General features: G+C 41.6%; 1 protein-coding gene across 1 annotated transcript in view; it reads left to right on the plus strand.

Annotated features, from left to right (window-relative positions):
• GUCY2C (guanylate cyclase 2C) overlaps positions 1 to 17,775 on the plus strand; it is a 1,344,189-nt gene that overhangs the window by 827,062 nt on the left and 499,352 nt on the right. The window contains exon 21 of the mRNA XM_077452503.1: positions 5,369 to 5,527. Within this exon, the coding sequence (XP_077308629.1) occupies positions 5,369 to 5,527 (159 nt within the window). The remainder of the gene's footprint in view (positions 1 to 5,368; positions 5,528 to 17,775) is intronic.

Below are 17,775 nucleotides of genomic sequence, written 5' to 3' on the forward strand. Positions count from 1 at the left end.
GTACTAAGTATTTCGGAATTTCCGTAATACTGTCCGTCATACTTTGGTTTCAGCGGACAATCCGCTCGTCAGTAGGCTAGTTCGACGGACTAAGAATGGCGCATGCTCAGAAAGGATTTACATGGCGAAAGGTTGCATTGCTGTGTATTGGACTTCCTATTTCTAGTCCCGTCATACGTGCTGTACACGTCATCGCGCAAGCTTTCGACGGACTGTTTGTGCATCCGTGTGTGGTCAAGTCCGTTCATTCAAAAGTAGGACGGACTGTCCGTCGGATTGTATGACGGACTAAGTAGGCCATACAATCCGCCCGTGTGTACGCGGCTTAAGACTAGCTACTGTATTTGTGTTTATATGTGTGTGTGTGTGAGCATGCATTTATGTGTGTGTGAGCATGTATGTGTGTGTGTGTGTGTGTGTGTGTGTGTGTGTGTGAGCATGCTTGTATGTGTGTGTGTGAGCATGCTTGTATGTGTGAGAGTGTGTGTGAGCATGCATATATGTGTGTGTGAGCATGCTTGTATGTGCATGCATGTATGTGTGTGTGTGAGCATGCTTGTATGTGCATGTGTGTGTGAGCATGCTTGTGTGTGTGTGTGAGCATTCTTGTATGTGTGTGTGAGCATGCTTGTATGTGTGTGTGAGCATGCTTGTATGTGTGCATGTGAGCATACGTGTATGTGTGTGTGTGAGCATGCTTGTGTGTGTGTGTGTGTGAGCATGCTTGTATATGTGTGTGAACATGCTTGTATGTGTGTGTGAGCATGCTTATATGTGTGTGTGTGAGCATGCTTGTGTGTGTGTGTGTGTGAGCATGATTGTGTGTGTGTGTGAGCATGCTTGTATGTGTGCGTGTGAGCAGGCTTGTATGTGTGTGTGTGTGTTTGTGTGTGTGAGCATGCTTGTATGTGCGTGTGTGTGAGCATGCTTGTGTGTATGTGTGTGTGAGCATGCTTGTATGTGTGTGTGTGTGTGTGTGTGTGTGTGTGTGTGTGTGTGTGTGTGTGTGTGTGTGTGTGTGTGAGTATGCTTGTGTGTGTGTGTGAGCATGCTTGTGTGTGTGTGTGTGTGTGTGTGAGCATGCTTGTGTGTGTGTGTGTGTGAGCATGCTTGTATGTGTGTGTGTGAGCATGCTTGTATGTGTGTGTGTGAGCATGCTTGTGTGTGTGTGTGTGTGTGTGTGTGTGTGTGTGTGTGTGTGTGTGAGTATGCTTGTGTGTGTGTGTGTGAGAGCATGCATGTGTGTGTGTGTGTGTGTGTGCATGCTTGTATGTGCATGTGTATGTGAGCATGCTTGTATGTGTGTGTGAGCATGCTTGTATGTGTGTGTGTGAGCATGCTTGTATGTGTGTGTGAGCATGCTTGTATGTGTGTGTGAGCATGCTTGTATGTGTGTGTGCGAGCATGCTTGTATGTGTGTGTGTGAGCATGCTTGTATGTGTGTGTGTGTGTGTGTGTGTGTGTGTGAGCATGTATGCGTGGGTATGTGTGGGTGTGTGTGTGTGAGCATGTTTGTATGTGCGTGTGTGTGTGAGCATGTGTGTGTGAGCATGCTTGTATGTGTGTGTGAGCATGCTTGTATGTGTGTGTGAGCATGATTGTGTGTGTGAGAGCATTCTTGTGTGTGTGTGAGCATGCTTGTGTGTGTGTGTGAGCATGCTTGTGTGTGTGTGTGTGTGTGAGCATGCTTGTATGTGTGTGTGTGTGTGAGCATGCTTGTATGTGCATGTGTGTGAGCATGCTTGTGTGTGTGTGTGTGTGTGTGTGTGTGTGTGTGTGTGTGTGAGCATGCTTGTGTGTGTGTGTGTGAGCATGCTTGTGTATGTGTGTGTGTGTGTGTGTGTGTGTGTGAGCATGCTTGTATGTGTGTGTGTGTGTGTGAGCATGCTTGTATGTGTGCGTGTGAGCATGCTTGTATGTGTGAGCATGCTTGTATGTGTGTGTGTGTGAGCATGTGTTTGTGTGTGTGAGCATGCTTGTGTGTGTGTGTGTGTTCATATATGTATGTGTATGTATGCATGTGTGTGTGCGCATGTATGTGAGTGTGCATGTATGCATATGTATGTATGTGAATGTGTGTGTGTGTGTGTGCATGCTTGTATGTGCATGTGTATGTGAGCATGCTTGTATGTGTGTGTGTGTGAGCATGCTTGTATGTGTGTGTGAGCATGCTTGTATGTGTGTGTGCGAGCATGCTTGTATGTGTGTGTGTGAGCATGCTTGTATGTGTGTGTGTGTGTGTGTGTGTGTGTGTGAGCATGTTTGTATGTGCGTGTGTGTGTGAGCATGTGTGTGTGAGCATGCTTGTATGTGTGTGTGTGAGCATGCTTGTATGTGTGTGTGAGCATGCTTGTATGTGTGTGTGCGAGCATGCTTGTATGTGTGTGTGTGAGCATGCTTGTATGTGTGTGTGTGTGTGTGTGTGTGAGCATGTATGTGTGGGTATGTGTGGGTGTGTGTGTGAGCATGTTTGTATGTGCGTGTGTGTGTGAGCATGTGTGTGTGAGCATGCTTGTATGTGTGTGTGTGAGCATGCTTGTATGTGTGTGTGAGCATGATTGTGTGTGTGAGAGCATTCTTGTGTGTGTGTGTGAGCATGCTTGTGTGTGTGTGAGCATGCGTGTGTGTGTGAGCATGCTTGTATGTGTGTGTGTGTGTGAGCATGCTTGTATGTGCATGTGTGTGAGCATGCTTGTGTGTGTGTGTGTGAGCATGCTTGTGTGTGTGTGTGTGAGCATGCTTGTGTGTGTGTGTGTGTGTGTGTGTGTGTGTGAGCATGCTTGTATGTGTGTGTGTGTGTGAGCATGCTTGTATGTGTGCGTGTGAGCATGCTTGTATGTGTGAGCATGCTTGTATGTGTGAGCATGCTTGTATGTGTGTGTGTGTGAGCATGTGTTTGTGTGTGTGAGAATGCTTGTGTGTGTGTGTGTGTGTGTGTGTGTGTGTGTGTGAGCATGCTTGTATGTGTGTGTGTGTGTGTGTGTGTGTGTGAGCATGCTTGTATGTGTGTGTGTGTGTGTGAGCATGCTTGTATGTGTGCGTGTGAGCATGCTTGTATGTGTGAGCATGCTTGTATGTGTGTGTGTGTGAGCATGTGTTTGTGTGTGTGAGCATGCTTGTGTGTGTGTGTGTGTTCATATATGTATGTGTATGTATGCATGTGTGTGTGCGCATGTATGTGAGTGTGCATGTATGCATATGTATGTATGTGAATGTGTGTGTGTGTGTGTGCATGCTTGTATGTGCATGTGTATGTGAGCATGCTTGTATGTGTGTGTGTGTGAGCATGCTTGTATGTGTGTGTGAGCATGCTTGTATGTGTGTGTGCGAGCATGCTTGTATGTGTGTGTGTGAGCATGCTTGTATGTGTGTGTGTGTGTGTGTGTGAGCATGTATGTGTGGGTGTGTGTGTGTGAGCATGTTTGTATGTGCGTGTGTGTGTGAGCATGTGTGTGTGAGCATGCTTGTATGTGTGTGTGTGAGCATGCTTGTATGTGTGTGTGAGCATGCTTGTATGTGTGTGTGCGAGCATGCTTGTATGTGTGTGTGTGAGCATGCTTGTATGTGTGTGTGTGTGTGTGTGTGAGCATGTATGTGTGGGTATGTGTGGGTGTGTGTGTGAGCATGTTTGTATGTGCGTGTGTGTGTGAGCATGTGTGTGTGAGCATGCTTGTATGTGTGTGTGTGAGCATGCTTGTATGTGTGTGTGAGCATGATTGTGTGTGTGAGAGCATTCTTGTGTGTGTGTGTGAGCATGCTTGTGTGTGTGTGAGCATGCGTGTGTGTGTGAGCATGCTTGTATGTGTGTGTGTGTGTGAGCATGCTTGTATGTGCATGTGTGTGAGCATGCTTGTGTGTGTGTGTGTGAGCATGCTTGTGTGTGTGTGTGTGAGCATGCTTGTGTGTGTGTGTGTGTGTGTGTGTGTGTGTGTGTGTGTGTGAGCATGCTTGTATGTGTGTGTGTGTGTGAGCATGCTTGTATGTGTGCGTGTGAGCATGCTTGTATGTGTGAGCATGCTTGTATGTGTGAGCATGCTTGTATGTGTGTGTGTGTGAGCATGTGTTTGTGTGTGTGAGAATGCTTGTGTGTGTGTGTGTGTGTGTGTGTCAGAGCATGCTTGTATGTGTGTGTGTGTGTGTTCATATATGTATGTGTATGTATGCATGTGTGTGTGCGCATGTATGTGAGTGTGCATGTATGCATATGTATGTATGTGAATGTGCATGTGTTTATCAGTAGCGGTGTATCCAAAAGGGTGCACAGGTGCCGCCCCCTCTCTCCAGCCACCCCCTCTATGACCAATGGATAGATTCATGCATAGCATAGCATGAATCTATCCATGGCCACCGCTGGCACCCCCATATTTAGGTGTCTGGTCCCTTTTGGGGTGCCGGGCGCCTGAATTACAGCGGCGGGGGGTGTTTTTGCAGCACCTGATTAGAGCCATGGGTTCTAATATGCTTCAAAATAGGTGAACTGCGAGGACCATGCTTGACGCTCACAGTCTACCCAGGTGTGTTAGAAAAGTGAATTAATATTCACTTTCCTAACACTGAACTGCCTCTCCACCAATCAGGTGTGCGGGTCTGTTACCCATCACCTGATTGGCTGAAACGATAGGCGCAGCTATTGGACGCCTATCAGGAGGAGAGGACAGGAAATGAGGATGGCAGGAGATGCATGGAGGACCCCGCTCATGGCCGTTACCCGCTGCCCCACCAAGAAAGGGGAAGTGGCAGGCAGACAGCAAGCGGGTGGTGGGGATTCACAGTGGCAGCATTTGATGGGCACACCAACAGCATTTGATGTGCACAGTGGCGGCATTTGATGTGCACAGTGGCGGCATTTGATGGGCACAGTGGCAGCATTTGATGGGCACAGCGGCAGAGTTTGATGGGCACAGTGGTGACATTTGATGGTACAGTGGTGGCGTTTGATGGGCACAGTGGCTGTAATTGATGTTTTTTAAATCGGTTCCTTTATATGGGGCCACCCACTTGGGACTGGGCCCTGGTGTTCCACCATCGGGCTCGGAGAAAAGAGCCCTGTCCGGGGGGGGGGGGGGGGTCTCCATGGTTTCCTGCATCGGGGCCCTGAAGGTTCTAGTTACACCACTGCTTCCAGGTGCTATGTGCTATATATGTTTAAAACTAAAGTTCTATTTTAAAATGTTTTCTAAAACATTTAATACTTAAAAGTCCTTTTAGAATAGAAGGGTGTATTGCTGATGATGTTGTTCTTTCTTTCTTTTTATTTTTTTACAGAGGCCAATTCTGTTATGGATGGTTACCAAAAACTTCCGTTGTAGGTATTTTATGATGATTTTTTTTCTAATTTAACAATATTGCAATTATTTTCTGCATGCAGCAACTTCCATAATCAGACCAATGAAAGTTACATGGACACCTTAATAAGGCGGCTTCAAATGTACTCCAGAAACTTGGAGCATTTAGTGGAGGAACGCACACAGCTGTACAAAGCAGAAAGAGACCGCGCAGATCATTTAAACTTCATGCTGCTACCAGGGTTAGTGAATATGTAACATTTTTAAGTGTGTTTATTCAAAATCTTCTGTGATGATAATTCCAGCACCAGTGAAAAAGTGAATATATGGTTTTATATATATATATATATATATATATATATATATATATATATATATATATATACATATATACATAAGAATATTTTTGTGCTTGCTGGTTGTTTTTGGGTTAAACATATTATTATTTTCAAAAGTTATAATATATTAAAGCATTATTATAGGTTTAAATAGCTTTAAATAGTTCAAATGGACAAAGCTAGTCTAAACAAACTATTTGCTAAATTAAGAGATGCACCCATTGGAAGTGCTGTATAAACTGTATATAGCATTAGCTTTATACGGTACACTTCACTGTTTGATTTCAAGAAATAAAAATAGACCTTCCAAGTAACTCATTATAGTATCATTGAATTTTATGGTAACATGACAAATAAATGCAATAGAGGAATAGAGATGAGCCTTTCCTACCATCTGTGCACAGTATCAACACAACACTCTTAGGAATGAAGCATGACAATTCATATGGTGCTCTTTATTCACTACTATCACTATGCCCTGGACAAACCCTAGCTTTCTCCACCCAGGTTTATCTGCATAATTTGAAATAGACACAACCAATTCAAGATCTTTAGATGGCATTGAGCAGAAGTCGTATGGGAATAGCAGCAGGAAGAGTCATTAGCACAGCTAGTAGCCCTACAGTTTCTGCAATTGTCAAGATACAATGGCAGCATCACTTGAGCAATTACAATGCCCCTCCTCCCCACACACACACACTCACCCTGATAGTAAATAATTTCCAGTGTGTGCAAAAAAATGGCAGCCTATCTACGTGAGCAGCCCCTACTGGTACAGCTATAAAAAATAAATGTTCAAATACACTTTCCAGAATGGTTCAAGTATGACAAAATTTCTTACATAATTTCACAAGCACATAGAAAAACAGCATTTAACCATTTCCCATCCCTAGGATGTACCTGTATGTCATAGGGAATGGGTGGTTATAATTTATTAGAACTGGTGATAATCTTTTCTGTAAAAGTGATCAAAATGGCTCTACAGTCAGCCAATCACTTTTACAAGGTACAGAAAGGGGCCTCCTCCCACCACAGCCAGCTGCCAATCCCAGGCTCTCTTGTGTCAGGACTGCTACACTATGTAGGGCCGGCTGCAGACAGATGAGAAGGAACATCCTTGCGTCCCCTCCTCTGTGATAAATTAAGCTGGAAGCAAAGTGTATTTTACGTCCATTCTGGTTTCAGTTATTTGTTTACTAGTTGTTACCAGTTTGATCAGATTTTTTGAGGGTAGAGAAAAAATTAGAGGTCCAATAGACCCCAGACCTTTCCCTGCCAATGCTATCACAAGGGATGTTATTCATCCCTTGTGATAGCAGTAAAGTTAGTCCATTAAAAAAAAAACACTGTAAAAAATGTAAATAATAAAAAAAATATTAAAGCACCCCTATACCCCCATGCTCATGTTCCATATGCTTATGTAATTGATGACTTACCACACATGTGAGGCATCACTGCGAACACCAGAGTAAGGGCATTTGATAAACGGCTGTGCAAATATTGGGCAAAATCGCAACAACCACCATCTCCAGGACCTCTGCTTTCAGAAAATATATAATGTTTGGAGGTTCTAATTAATGTTCTATAAAAAAAAAAGCATGTACAGTGTGAGAGAAGTGTCAGAATTGGCCCATACTGGAAGTAGTTAAATGAATAAGCCCCACTTGTTATGAAACTAAAACTGTATAAATCATTTTCATTCACATAAAGTACATATATCTTTATTCTTTTTTTTTCTTTCTTTTTTTTCTTTTTGCCACCTCAGCGAATTCTCTAGAGAGACTCGAATCAACTTTCCGTTCATTACTGTCTCTTTTCGTCTTCACATCATCGTAGCATAATTATTACTCTTATGTCTTTTTTTCCCCTTTTCTCATTCCTTTTTAAATATTATTTCCTTATTAATATAAAGGGGATTATTACATATCGTATATTTCACAAACCTCACCCTTATTTTTCCCTCCCCCTCATACACCTCCCCTTATCCCCCCCCCTCCCTCCCCATGTCAGTGTTTTTCCCCTACCCTTTCCCAATTCCCATATAGGTCTTTAAGCTCTTAGTAGTTCTGCATAGCTCCAAATTTCTAAAAATCTTTCCAACATTTCCATTTTCTTATTAATACATCACTTGTATTACCATTGCTTATATTTAGGGTTTCCATAATAAATATTTGGGATTATTGTCGCTTGATATTGTTTTACCCCCCCCCCTTCTATACCATGAAAAAGTACTATCCAAGGATCTGCTTTCACTGTTATTTTAGTTATTTCTTTTACCTTTTGTAAAATCTTTCGCCAAAATGTTCTAATTTTTGGGCAACTCCACCATAGATGTGCCATTGTTCCTTTATCTTTACATCCTCGCCAGCACTCCGCTGATTTTCCCTGTTGATATCTAGCAATCTTATCTGGGGTAGAATACCATCTAGTTAAGCATTTTTAGTTCATCTCGGCGGTTTTACTATCAATTGCTGAACTGTGCGTTAATTTAAATATTTTACCTATTGTTTCTTTATCTCTCTGTGTTCCTAATTAATTTTCCCATTTTTTAACATATGGCGGGATCTCCAGCTCGTCAACCCACATCAAAAGCCTATATATCCTAGAAAATAATGCCTTTAAAATTATCTGTTGTACATAATCGCTCCAGCATAGTCAGCTCATCTTCAGATCTTATTGGTTGAGGCAAACTTCTGATGAAATGGGCCAGCTGCAGATACCGCTATTCATCAACTACCATTTTTTTTCATTTTTTTTCTTTTTCTTGCTACCTCAGTGTTTCAAACTCCAGAGACCCAGGTTACCTTGATGTCCCTTGTGGACTTATATTCCCCAAATGTAAGGGGGGAAGTATTATTAAAACATATTATTGTTTATTCATATATATATTAAAACAAACTTTTTTTTTTCCTTTTCCCCCACCCCCTTCCTTCCCTATCCCCCCCTTCCCTCCCCCCCACTCCCCTCCATTATTCCCTCCCCCCCACCTCTGAGCGGCCATCTAGCTCCTTTGTCTTGTGATGTTAGTTCTTTATTTATCAATTTCCTGTGACCTTATAATTTCGGCATAGTACCAAGATCTTTTGAAATTCCTCCAACACTCCCACTTTCCTCTTATCCCTTCATTTCTTTCTTCCAAATGTTGCTTCATGCATTCCATTCTATAGGTTCCCTCAACTGCGTCTACCCATTCCCATTCGGTTGGACTCTCTGGCACTCTCCATTTTTTGGGTATGAGTCTCTTTGCTGCATTTAAAAGGTGAGGCACCAGAGAGTCTTTGTATTGTTCAATGCCCTCCTTTGTTCCATGCAGCAAAATGACCCATGGATCAATCTCTATCTTCTTTTTAGTGATTTCTCTAATATATCTGGAGATTTTTTTCCCAGTATTCTTTAATAATAGGGCAGCCCCACCATAGATGACCCATACTACCTACTGCGTCGCACCCTCTCCAGCAATCTGCTGAGATTTCCCCTTGAAATTTACTCTTTTAAAAGGGGTGGCATACCATCTCGATAAACACTTATAGTTCATCTCTGCAGTGCCACTATCAACTATCGAGCTGTGGGTTAGTATCAATATTTTCTTTTTAATATCCCTTTCCATATGTGTGCCTAAGTCTCTTTCCCATTTATTCATGAATGGCGGAGTCTCCAGTTCATTCATCTTTAAAAGTAAATGATACATTTTTGATATCATGTTCTTGGTGTTTTCTAACATGCATAATCTTTCCAAGGGCTTCAATTCCTCATTTGTTCTCATAGGCTGAGGTAAATTTTTTACAAAATGGCATAACTGTAAATACCGCCATTAATAAATTTTCCTAAATTCCCTTTTTTTTTAATTTCATCTAGTGGTAAGACTTGACCCCCTCTTATCACATCCCTCAAATGTGCCTTCTCATCTTTTAACCACCCTCGACCTATCGATTTTTTCCCTGGTGCGAAATAGTCATTTTAAAATAATCCTATCAGTGGCAAATTATATTTCCCAATACATTTTTTATATACTTTATCCCATATATTAAATGTGTTACATGTCATTATATGAGTATAGTTATCTAGTGCTCTCACTTTGGGGGGATTCCATATTATAGTGTTTAACCTAACCTTACTAAGTGCTTTTTCTATACTAACCCACCTTTTTTTTTTTTTCTTTAACCCATTCCGGAATCCGGGACAATACCACGGCATTATAATATTTTTGTAAGTCAGGGACTGCTAAAACTCCATGTTTTTATCGTGCTTTAATACAGAGTAGGTGACTCTAGGTCTCCTATTTTTCATATAAAGTTCATCATCATTATTTTCTTAAAGAATACTTGCGGTAAGGGGATGGGGAGCATTTGGAACTTGTACGCTATCTTAGGTAGGATCGTCATTTTGAACGTGTTTACATGCCCTAGCCACGAGAGGGGCCTATTTATCTTCTCTTTACTATCTTTTTTAATCTCGTTTAATAAGGGGATATAGTTTATTTTATAAATCTTATTTATGGAATTTGCTAGCTTAATTCCTAGATATTTTAACTCCTTCCTCCACGGGAACCCATATTTCTGCTGCAATATTCTCCTTTCCTCTTTTTTCAAGTTAATGTTTAATATTTCAGATTTTGCTAAGTTTATTTTGAAGTTTGAGATTTCCCCATATTTTTCCAGACTTTTCAACAAATTGGGCATAGTATTCCCGGGGTCACTGATGTAAAAAAGCTCGTCATCTGCGAACGCTGCGAGTTTGTGCTCCTCATTACCTCAAGTCCTCTAATGCTAATAATTTCATCAACTACCATTAATCCCTTATGTTTCAAGTCTCTATATCAGGGATCCTCAAACTACGGCCCTCCAGCTGTTGCGAAACTACACATCCCATGAGATATTGTAAAACTCTGACATTCACAGACATGGCTAGGCATGATGGGAATTGTAGTTCCTAAACAACTGGAGGGCCGTAGTTTGAAGACCCATGCTCTATATGGTATGAGTTTTCCCTCTTTAACTATATCCTTTATTTTTATTTTATCTTTTTTCATCCAATTCCCTCCTATTATCCCACTTCCTGGTGGGAAATATTTATTGTCCTTCAGTGCTATTAACGGTGAGTTATAGTGACCATTTCATTTTTTTATAAATCCCCTCCCAAATCTTAAGTGCATTTCGTGTCATTTCATTTGTATTCGGATCTAGTGTCCAGTGTTTTGGAGGGTTACATACTACCTTGCCAAGTTGTGCCTTACTATATGTGCATTCTAAATTCACCCACCTTTTTTCCCTTTCTTCTTCCCCTACCCATTCAACAATTCTCGACAACACTATTGACTTATAATATTTTTGGATATCTGGAACCACTAACCCCCCACGTTTTTTTCCCTGTTTTAATATTGAAAAGGAAATCCTTGGTTTTTTGTTGTTCCACACATAGTTTATCAACAGGGATTTCAGCTTTGAAAAGAAACAGGCAGATAATTCAATCGGCATCATCTGAGATTTATAAAGGATCTTTAGTAGTATGAACATCTTTAACGCATTTATACGTCCCAACCAAGAAAGTGATCTGTTGGTTAGTCTTTTAATTTCAGTTTTGATTTCATTTAGTAGCTAATTTTATTCCTAAATATTTCAATTCTTTCCCCCATGAAAATTTACATTCCTTTTGGAGCTGCTGTACTTCTTGTTTACTAACATTGATATTTAGAATTTCGGATTTTGCTTGGTTTATTTTAAAAATTGACAATTCCCCATAATATTCCAAGGCCTTAATTAACGTTGGCATTGTATTTCTAGGTTTACTAATATAGAACAATATGTCATCTGCGAAAGCAACCAGTTTATGAACATCATTCCCAACCTTGATTCCCATTATTTCTGAGTCGTTTTGAATCGTAGAGAACAATGGTTCCAGCGATATCACAAATAAGAGGAGTGATAATGGGCACCCTCGTCTAGTCCCATTTTTCATCTCGAAGGGAGGGGAGGGTGTCCCATTAATCTTTATAGTTGCTGTGGGGTGATGATATAGTGTTTTAATCCATTGTACCATCTTTGGTCCGACTCCCATTTTTTCCATATATCTTTATTCTTAGCAGTAACAGCCAGCAGAAATACATTAGCTAGAGCATTTCAGGGCTCAAGAAATTTCCGTTCACTATAACAAAAATCTATCAACTAATAATATAAAAAACATCAGTATGAAAGTTCAAAAGCAGATAATGCATATGAATAAATACCCAAATATTGAAAAATATATACAGTGCCTTGCAAAAGTATTCATCTCCCTTGGCATGTTGTGTTTTGTTGCCTCACAACCTGGAATAAACATGGAATGTTTGAGGATTTGCATTGTTTAATTTACAGAACATGCCCACAACTTTGAAGATTTTTTATTTTTTTTTCATTGTGAGGCAAACAACAAATAGGACAAAATAACAGAAAAAGTCAATGTGCATAACTATTCACCGCCCTAAAGTCAATACTTTGTAGAGCCACCTTTTGCGGCTATCACAGCTCCAAGTCGCTTTGAGCATGCCACTGGGTTTTTTGCCCCATTCCTCCTTGCAAAACTGCTCCAGTTCCTTCAAGTTGGATGGTTTGCACTGTGAACAGCAATCTTTAAGTCTGACCACAGATTTTCTATTGGATTGAGATCTGGGCTTTGACTAGGCCATTCCAAAACATTTACATGTTTCCCCTTAAACCACTCAAGTGTTGCTTTAGCGGTGTGTTTGGGGTCATTGTCCTGCTGGAAGGTGAACCTCGGTCCTAGCCCCAAATCATACACAGAGTGGTACAGGTTTTGTTCAAGAATATCCCTGCATTTAGCACCATACATCTTTCCCTCAACTCTGACCAGTTTCCCAGTCCCGACTGCTGAAAAACATCCCCACAGCATGATGCTGTCACCTCCATGTTTCACTGTGGGGATGTTGTTCTTTGGGTGATGTGATGTGTTGGATTTGCGCCAGGCATAGCTTTTTCTTTGGCCAAAAAGTAAAATTTTTGTCTCATCAGACCAGAGCATCTTCCTCCATACATTTTGAGGGTCTCCCACATGCTGTTTCTCAAACTGAAAGTAATGGCTTTCTTCTGGCCACTCTGCTATAAAGCCCAACTCTATAGAGCGTACAGGTTTTTGTCGTCCTATGTACAGACACTCCAGTCTCTGCTGTGGAACTCTGCAGCTCCTCCAGGGTTACCTTAGGTCTCTGTACTGCCTCTCTGATGCCATCCTTGCCCGGTCCGTGAGTTTTGTTGTGCAGCTGTCTCTTGGCAGGTTTGCTGTTGTGCCATGTTCTTTCCATTTGGTTATGATAGATTTGATGGTGCTCCTAGGGATCATCAGAGATTTGGATATTTTTTTATAACCTAACCCAGACTTGTACTTCTCAACAACATTGTCCCTTACTTGTGTGGAGACTTCCTTGGTCTTCATGGCAGTGTTTGGTTAGTGGTGCCTCTTGCTTAGGTGTTGCAGCCTCTGGGGCCTTTCAAAATGGTGTGTATATGTAATAACAGATCATGTAACACTTATGCCGCGTACACACGGTCGGAGAATCTGTCGGAATGCGTCTTATCGGACCGTGTCGTCAGATAATCCGACTGTGTGTGGTATGCATTGGACTGATTCCGTCCGAATCTCCGTCCGACCCAATTTTCCAACATGTTGGAAATATTTCCCGACCAACTGGGCCGGTCGGACCTAATCTGATCATGTGTAGAGCATTTTGATCGGACCAAGTGCCACGCATGCTCACATTCAAATTCCGACACGGAAGCGCTCGTTCAGGTAAAACTACTGCTCGTAAGCGATATAGCACATCCGTCACGCTGCAATGTTCAAAATTCATTCATCAAGCGCATTCTCTTGTTCTTTAACAATGCTGCAAGAACGAACTTCTTTTGATACTCATAGTCACACACACTTCTCCCGAACAGATTTCATTACTCTTTTAACCATTTCAGCAATACAATTTTAGTTTGCGTCACATCTACACAATGTTTGATTTTGTTTTTTATTTTTGAGATGTTTTGGGGGGGGGGGGGATTTCCTAAAAATCTCCTTTAAAGACGCTTTGCTCATTTCTCCTTATTTTTTTTATTTATTTTTTTGTGTGTAAACTTACAACAACAACATTATTGTATTTTTTATATTTTCTTTTTCTTTTTTAATCTACAGGAGGTTGTTTAGTGTTGGTACCCCTTGTTATTTAGTTCACTTTGTATTTTGGAAATGTACCTGCCTGCTCACAAATAAACTGTACTTTTTGAAGGAAAACACATTACACAAGTATTTAATCAAAGAAAAAAAATAATTATTTTGTTTGCTAGAAAATAAAACTAGGAACGCAGCACTGGAGAAACTTCTTAACTTTGGTGCAGCCTTTGGCCTCCAGGGCAGACATGACTAAATGAGATATAAAAAAATTGGTGGCCTGAGGAGTAGATATCTCAGGGAGAGAAGTCTGGTCCCGAAGTCCTAGAGAGCAGGAAATCCAGATGCCATTTCTGTCCCCAGGATGTGGATCTTCAAGAGGCTGCATCTTCTGGTACACCAGACTCAACCCAGGCCATCACTCTCTGGTCTTCCTTTGGGACTTCCCACCAGGCATCCTTCCAGGCTGTGGCTGGGCTCCTGTAGCTGGGGCAGGAGAAGGAGGGCGTTGGTGGACCTCCTGGCTGCCACTTGCCACAGCCTCCCCCCGACTGAGGTCATCCTGTGTATGAAAAGGGGACATAGTTTTAGTTTTTTGATCATCAATCACACCATTTTGTGCTCCTGGCTTTTGCTAATTGAATGTTACCAAATAGAACAGACTATCATTCTGACACCAGCATTTTTCTTTCCCGTCCCAATCATTTTTGGTCACTACTGTCTATTGAGATGTAAACCACTTGGAGAAATCTCAACTTACTGATCAATAAGAGCATCTAGTTAACATCATTAAATGTAACACAAGAAATATGTTCAACAATGCAATACCTGTCTCAAGCTGGGCCCCACCACATGGTGCTGCCTGGAAGGCCCAGGTTGGACATCAGAAGCCTCAGCTGGGGGTGAAGGATGCCTTGGAGGAAGCCTGGAGAGTGGTGGCCTGAGTGGTGGCCTGGGTACCCCTTGGTCTACCAGAAAATGCAGCCTGTCAAAGTGCACCATCCTGGGGTAATAAACAGCATCTGGATCTCCTGCTCTCAAGGACTCCAGGTGCTTCTTTCTCTCCCTGAAATATGTAAGCTTCATGGCCACAATTTTGCGATTCAGATAGGTCATGTCTGCCATGGGGACCCTGATCTGCAACAAAGCAAGCTGTTTCTCCAGTGCTGCGTTCCTCTTTGATCTGTCATTATAAAACTTGTTGTGGAACTGCCACAGGCAGGGCATCTCCATGTACAGTTCTATGAATAGCCCCATAAAGTTGGCATTGTTGAATGGATCCATTTTGTCTGCAAGATACAACACAAGACAAACCCTCAAATACTAATAATGCAATTAAAATCCCTCCTAATCTTGTCCCAACATCGGCCTAGATACAAGCAGTCTAGTCTAGTGAAGCACCAAGTTAAAAATGTTACCTTCATTACCACGTTCGCCGCGTCCGTGACTCACACTCTCCTCCCAGATCGTACAGACGATACACATGTGTTGCGTTTTATATACAGTGCGCATGCGTGAAACTCCGCCCGCCCCTGACGTTCTTTACAGACTATTCCCCGCCCCTTCGCTTCTCGCGCAGTGGGGAGAGCACATGGTGGAGAGAACGCAGGTGCGCACTAATAGTTCCACTAACGAGGAGGAGGGTGAGAAAAGCCCGAAGCTTGAAACGTCCCGATCCAGGAAGACAAGATTTAAGGCCTCAAATATGTCTTTTGGAGAGATGTTGGAGATAGTCGACATATTGAACAGGACCGACTATGATGGGAAGTATGGACCTTACCCAAACCCAAATATCAGAACGGCCAAGATTATGAATAAAGTTGTGAAGAGTCTTCTGAAGAATTTTGGGGTACGCTGATCCAAGGATCAACTGAGAAAATGCTGGTCAGACCTGAAACTGAGGGAGCACGAGCAGTACCTAAGGATCAAGCGTGTTCTTAAAAAAAGTAAGTAGTTTTCGTGTGTTCATATGATTATTCTTGCTTGCATAAATGCTCCATGTGCTTTGATTTCATGTTGTGCATTTTAAAATGGCCACTTTCAAGGTCATGGTTTCGTTCGTTCGTATGAAACATCGTTCTGCAGGGAAGTATTCCAGCTTAACAAAGTGTCCCCAATAATGTTCTCACCTTGTAACTTGGCCCAAAAACACAATTGTACAACACTTCCAAGCAATGTTTCAGATTCCTATTTCTGCCCTCTGTGTGCTAATTAATCTTTGTTTACATTCTCATAGGGGAGAGAAGACTCGGCAAGTATGAGGACACCAGGGACCATGAGGACACCAGGGACCACACCCCTCCAAAAGAATGGCAACTTCCAAAAGAAGAAACAGAGGAGCAGGAGCAGGAGGAGGAGGAGGAAGTAGAGATCGTGGAGGTTGGACAAATTGTCACCACAACAGGTGAGTGTCGGAGAACACAGCTTCCGGTAAGCTCATCAATGTATATCACCATATTTGGATTACATGGTGTGTTTGTTTGCTTTGTTTTCTAGGTGATGTGGAGGAAGATTCCCGTTTTACCAGTGAAAGTGCCCAGATCTTGATCGGGGAGATAATGGGGTGCAATAGGGATTTGGAAAAATTGTACAACAAAACATCAATGATGTTAAAAATAAAATGAAGAACATCATTGATGTTTTGGGGAGAGTGTCAAAAATAAAAAACTAGATAGGGTTTTATTTTTGCTTTTTAACATAAAAATGTTGTATTTTGCATAATTAAAAATGTTGAAGATGCACAGAGTGTGTAAACATGCGCTATCTACATGTTTTGTGGAAAGTGTCTGAGATGAAGGGGTTGCAGCCCCAAAGCATGTACATTGATCCCCCATGATGGGAATTAGCACATGTTGACACACTGTGTGCATCTTCCAAATTTGGATTTTTCAGGGGTCCCACCCCATGTGATGAAGGCAATATCAGCCCAGTTTGTACATACTCATGTCTGATATTGTCTTCACTTTTCCAAGTTGAACTTTGTAAGTTCCTGTGTTCTGTATTTTACGGTTTGATACATGCCTGTTTACACAAAAAAAACAAGAAAAAAAAAATATGATTAAACTCTGTTTTGGATACCCAAAATCTCTTGGTTTGTTGTAAAAACCTTTAATAAACGCACATATGAATGTGCTTGTATTAAAAAGTTGAATTCTCAACAATGTGTGGCTTCCTTTTTCATTGGGCTTAAAATGTATTTGTAGTCAAATTTGAGTTTGTGCTGAGAAGGAGTGCGATTTAAAAAGGCAACTCTACTTTGCACTCCAAGTGCAGTTTCAGGTGTACTTTTGCAGTGCACTTGTAGTGCATAGTGGATGTGCCTTTAGTAAAAAGCACCCACAGTGATGTGTAAATTTGGACAATCATGCCATTTTCCTGCCATGGTGCTGAAAATTAGCATGATTTTGGTCAGTAATTCACTACATATATTAATTACAAAAAGAAGGTGTGTGTGTAGCAGACCCACAACATAATAAGATTATCTGAAGAAGAGACTGTCCCCTCATCTCGCTCTGAACTTGGGTTTGCACTGTTGGTGAAAAAGGCACAACTATAATAAAAATGGCAAAGTGGGAGGCCACAGTCTGCCATTCCTGTGGCGTTGAAGGACACTGTGTAGTGACACAAGAAAAAAAACTAGTAATTAGACAAATCAACATTGCATGCAGATTAGACACCCACATTTTTTGGCAAAATTAGTATAACTTTTTTTAAATGAGTATTTAAAGCCTAAAGTATAAGGTCCCCTTATGAGAGTCATATCCCCCCCCCCCCCCCCCATCTGATGGGCCCTTGCTAAAAAATGAGGGGGGATGTTTAGAACAGGTAACGCTCTCCACTTGATTGAGAGCTGAATGCCTAAATAATGTGTGATACTTTGTGAAGCCCCTCCTTACTTACACTATTGGCAGCCCACCGGACAGGTAAGAAGTGTCATAATAACAAAATGGAAGGACATTTTGACATTCTGCTATTACATAGCAAGAAAATTAATGTGTTTAAAAATA

Source organism: Lithobates pipiens, unplaced genomic scaffold, assembly GCF_037356315.1.
Source record: "Lithobates pipiens isolate NorthernLeopardFrog02 unplaced genomic scaffold, aLitPip1_a1.2 Scaffold_23, whole genome shotgun sequence".
Classification (NCBI taxonomy): Eukaryota; Metazoa; Chordata; class Amphibia; order Anura; family Ranidae; genus Lithobates; species Lithobates pipiens.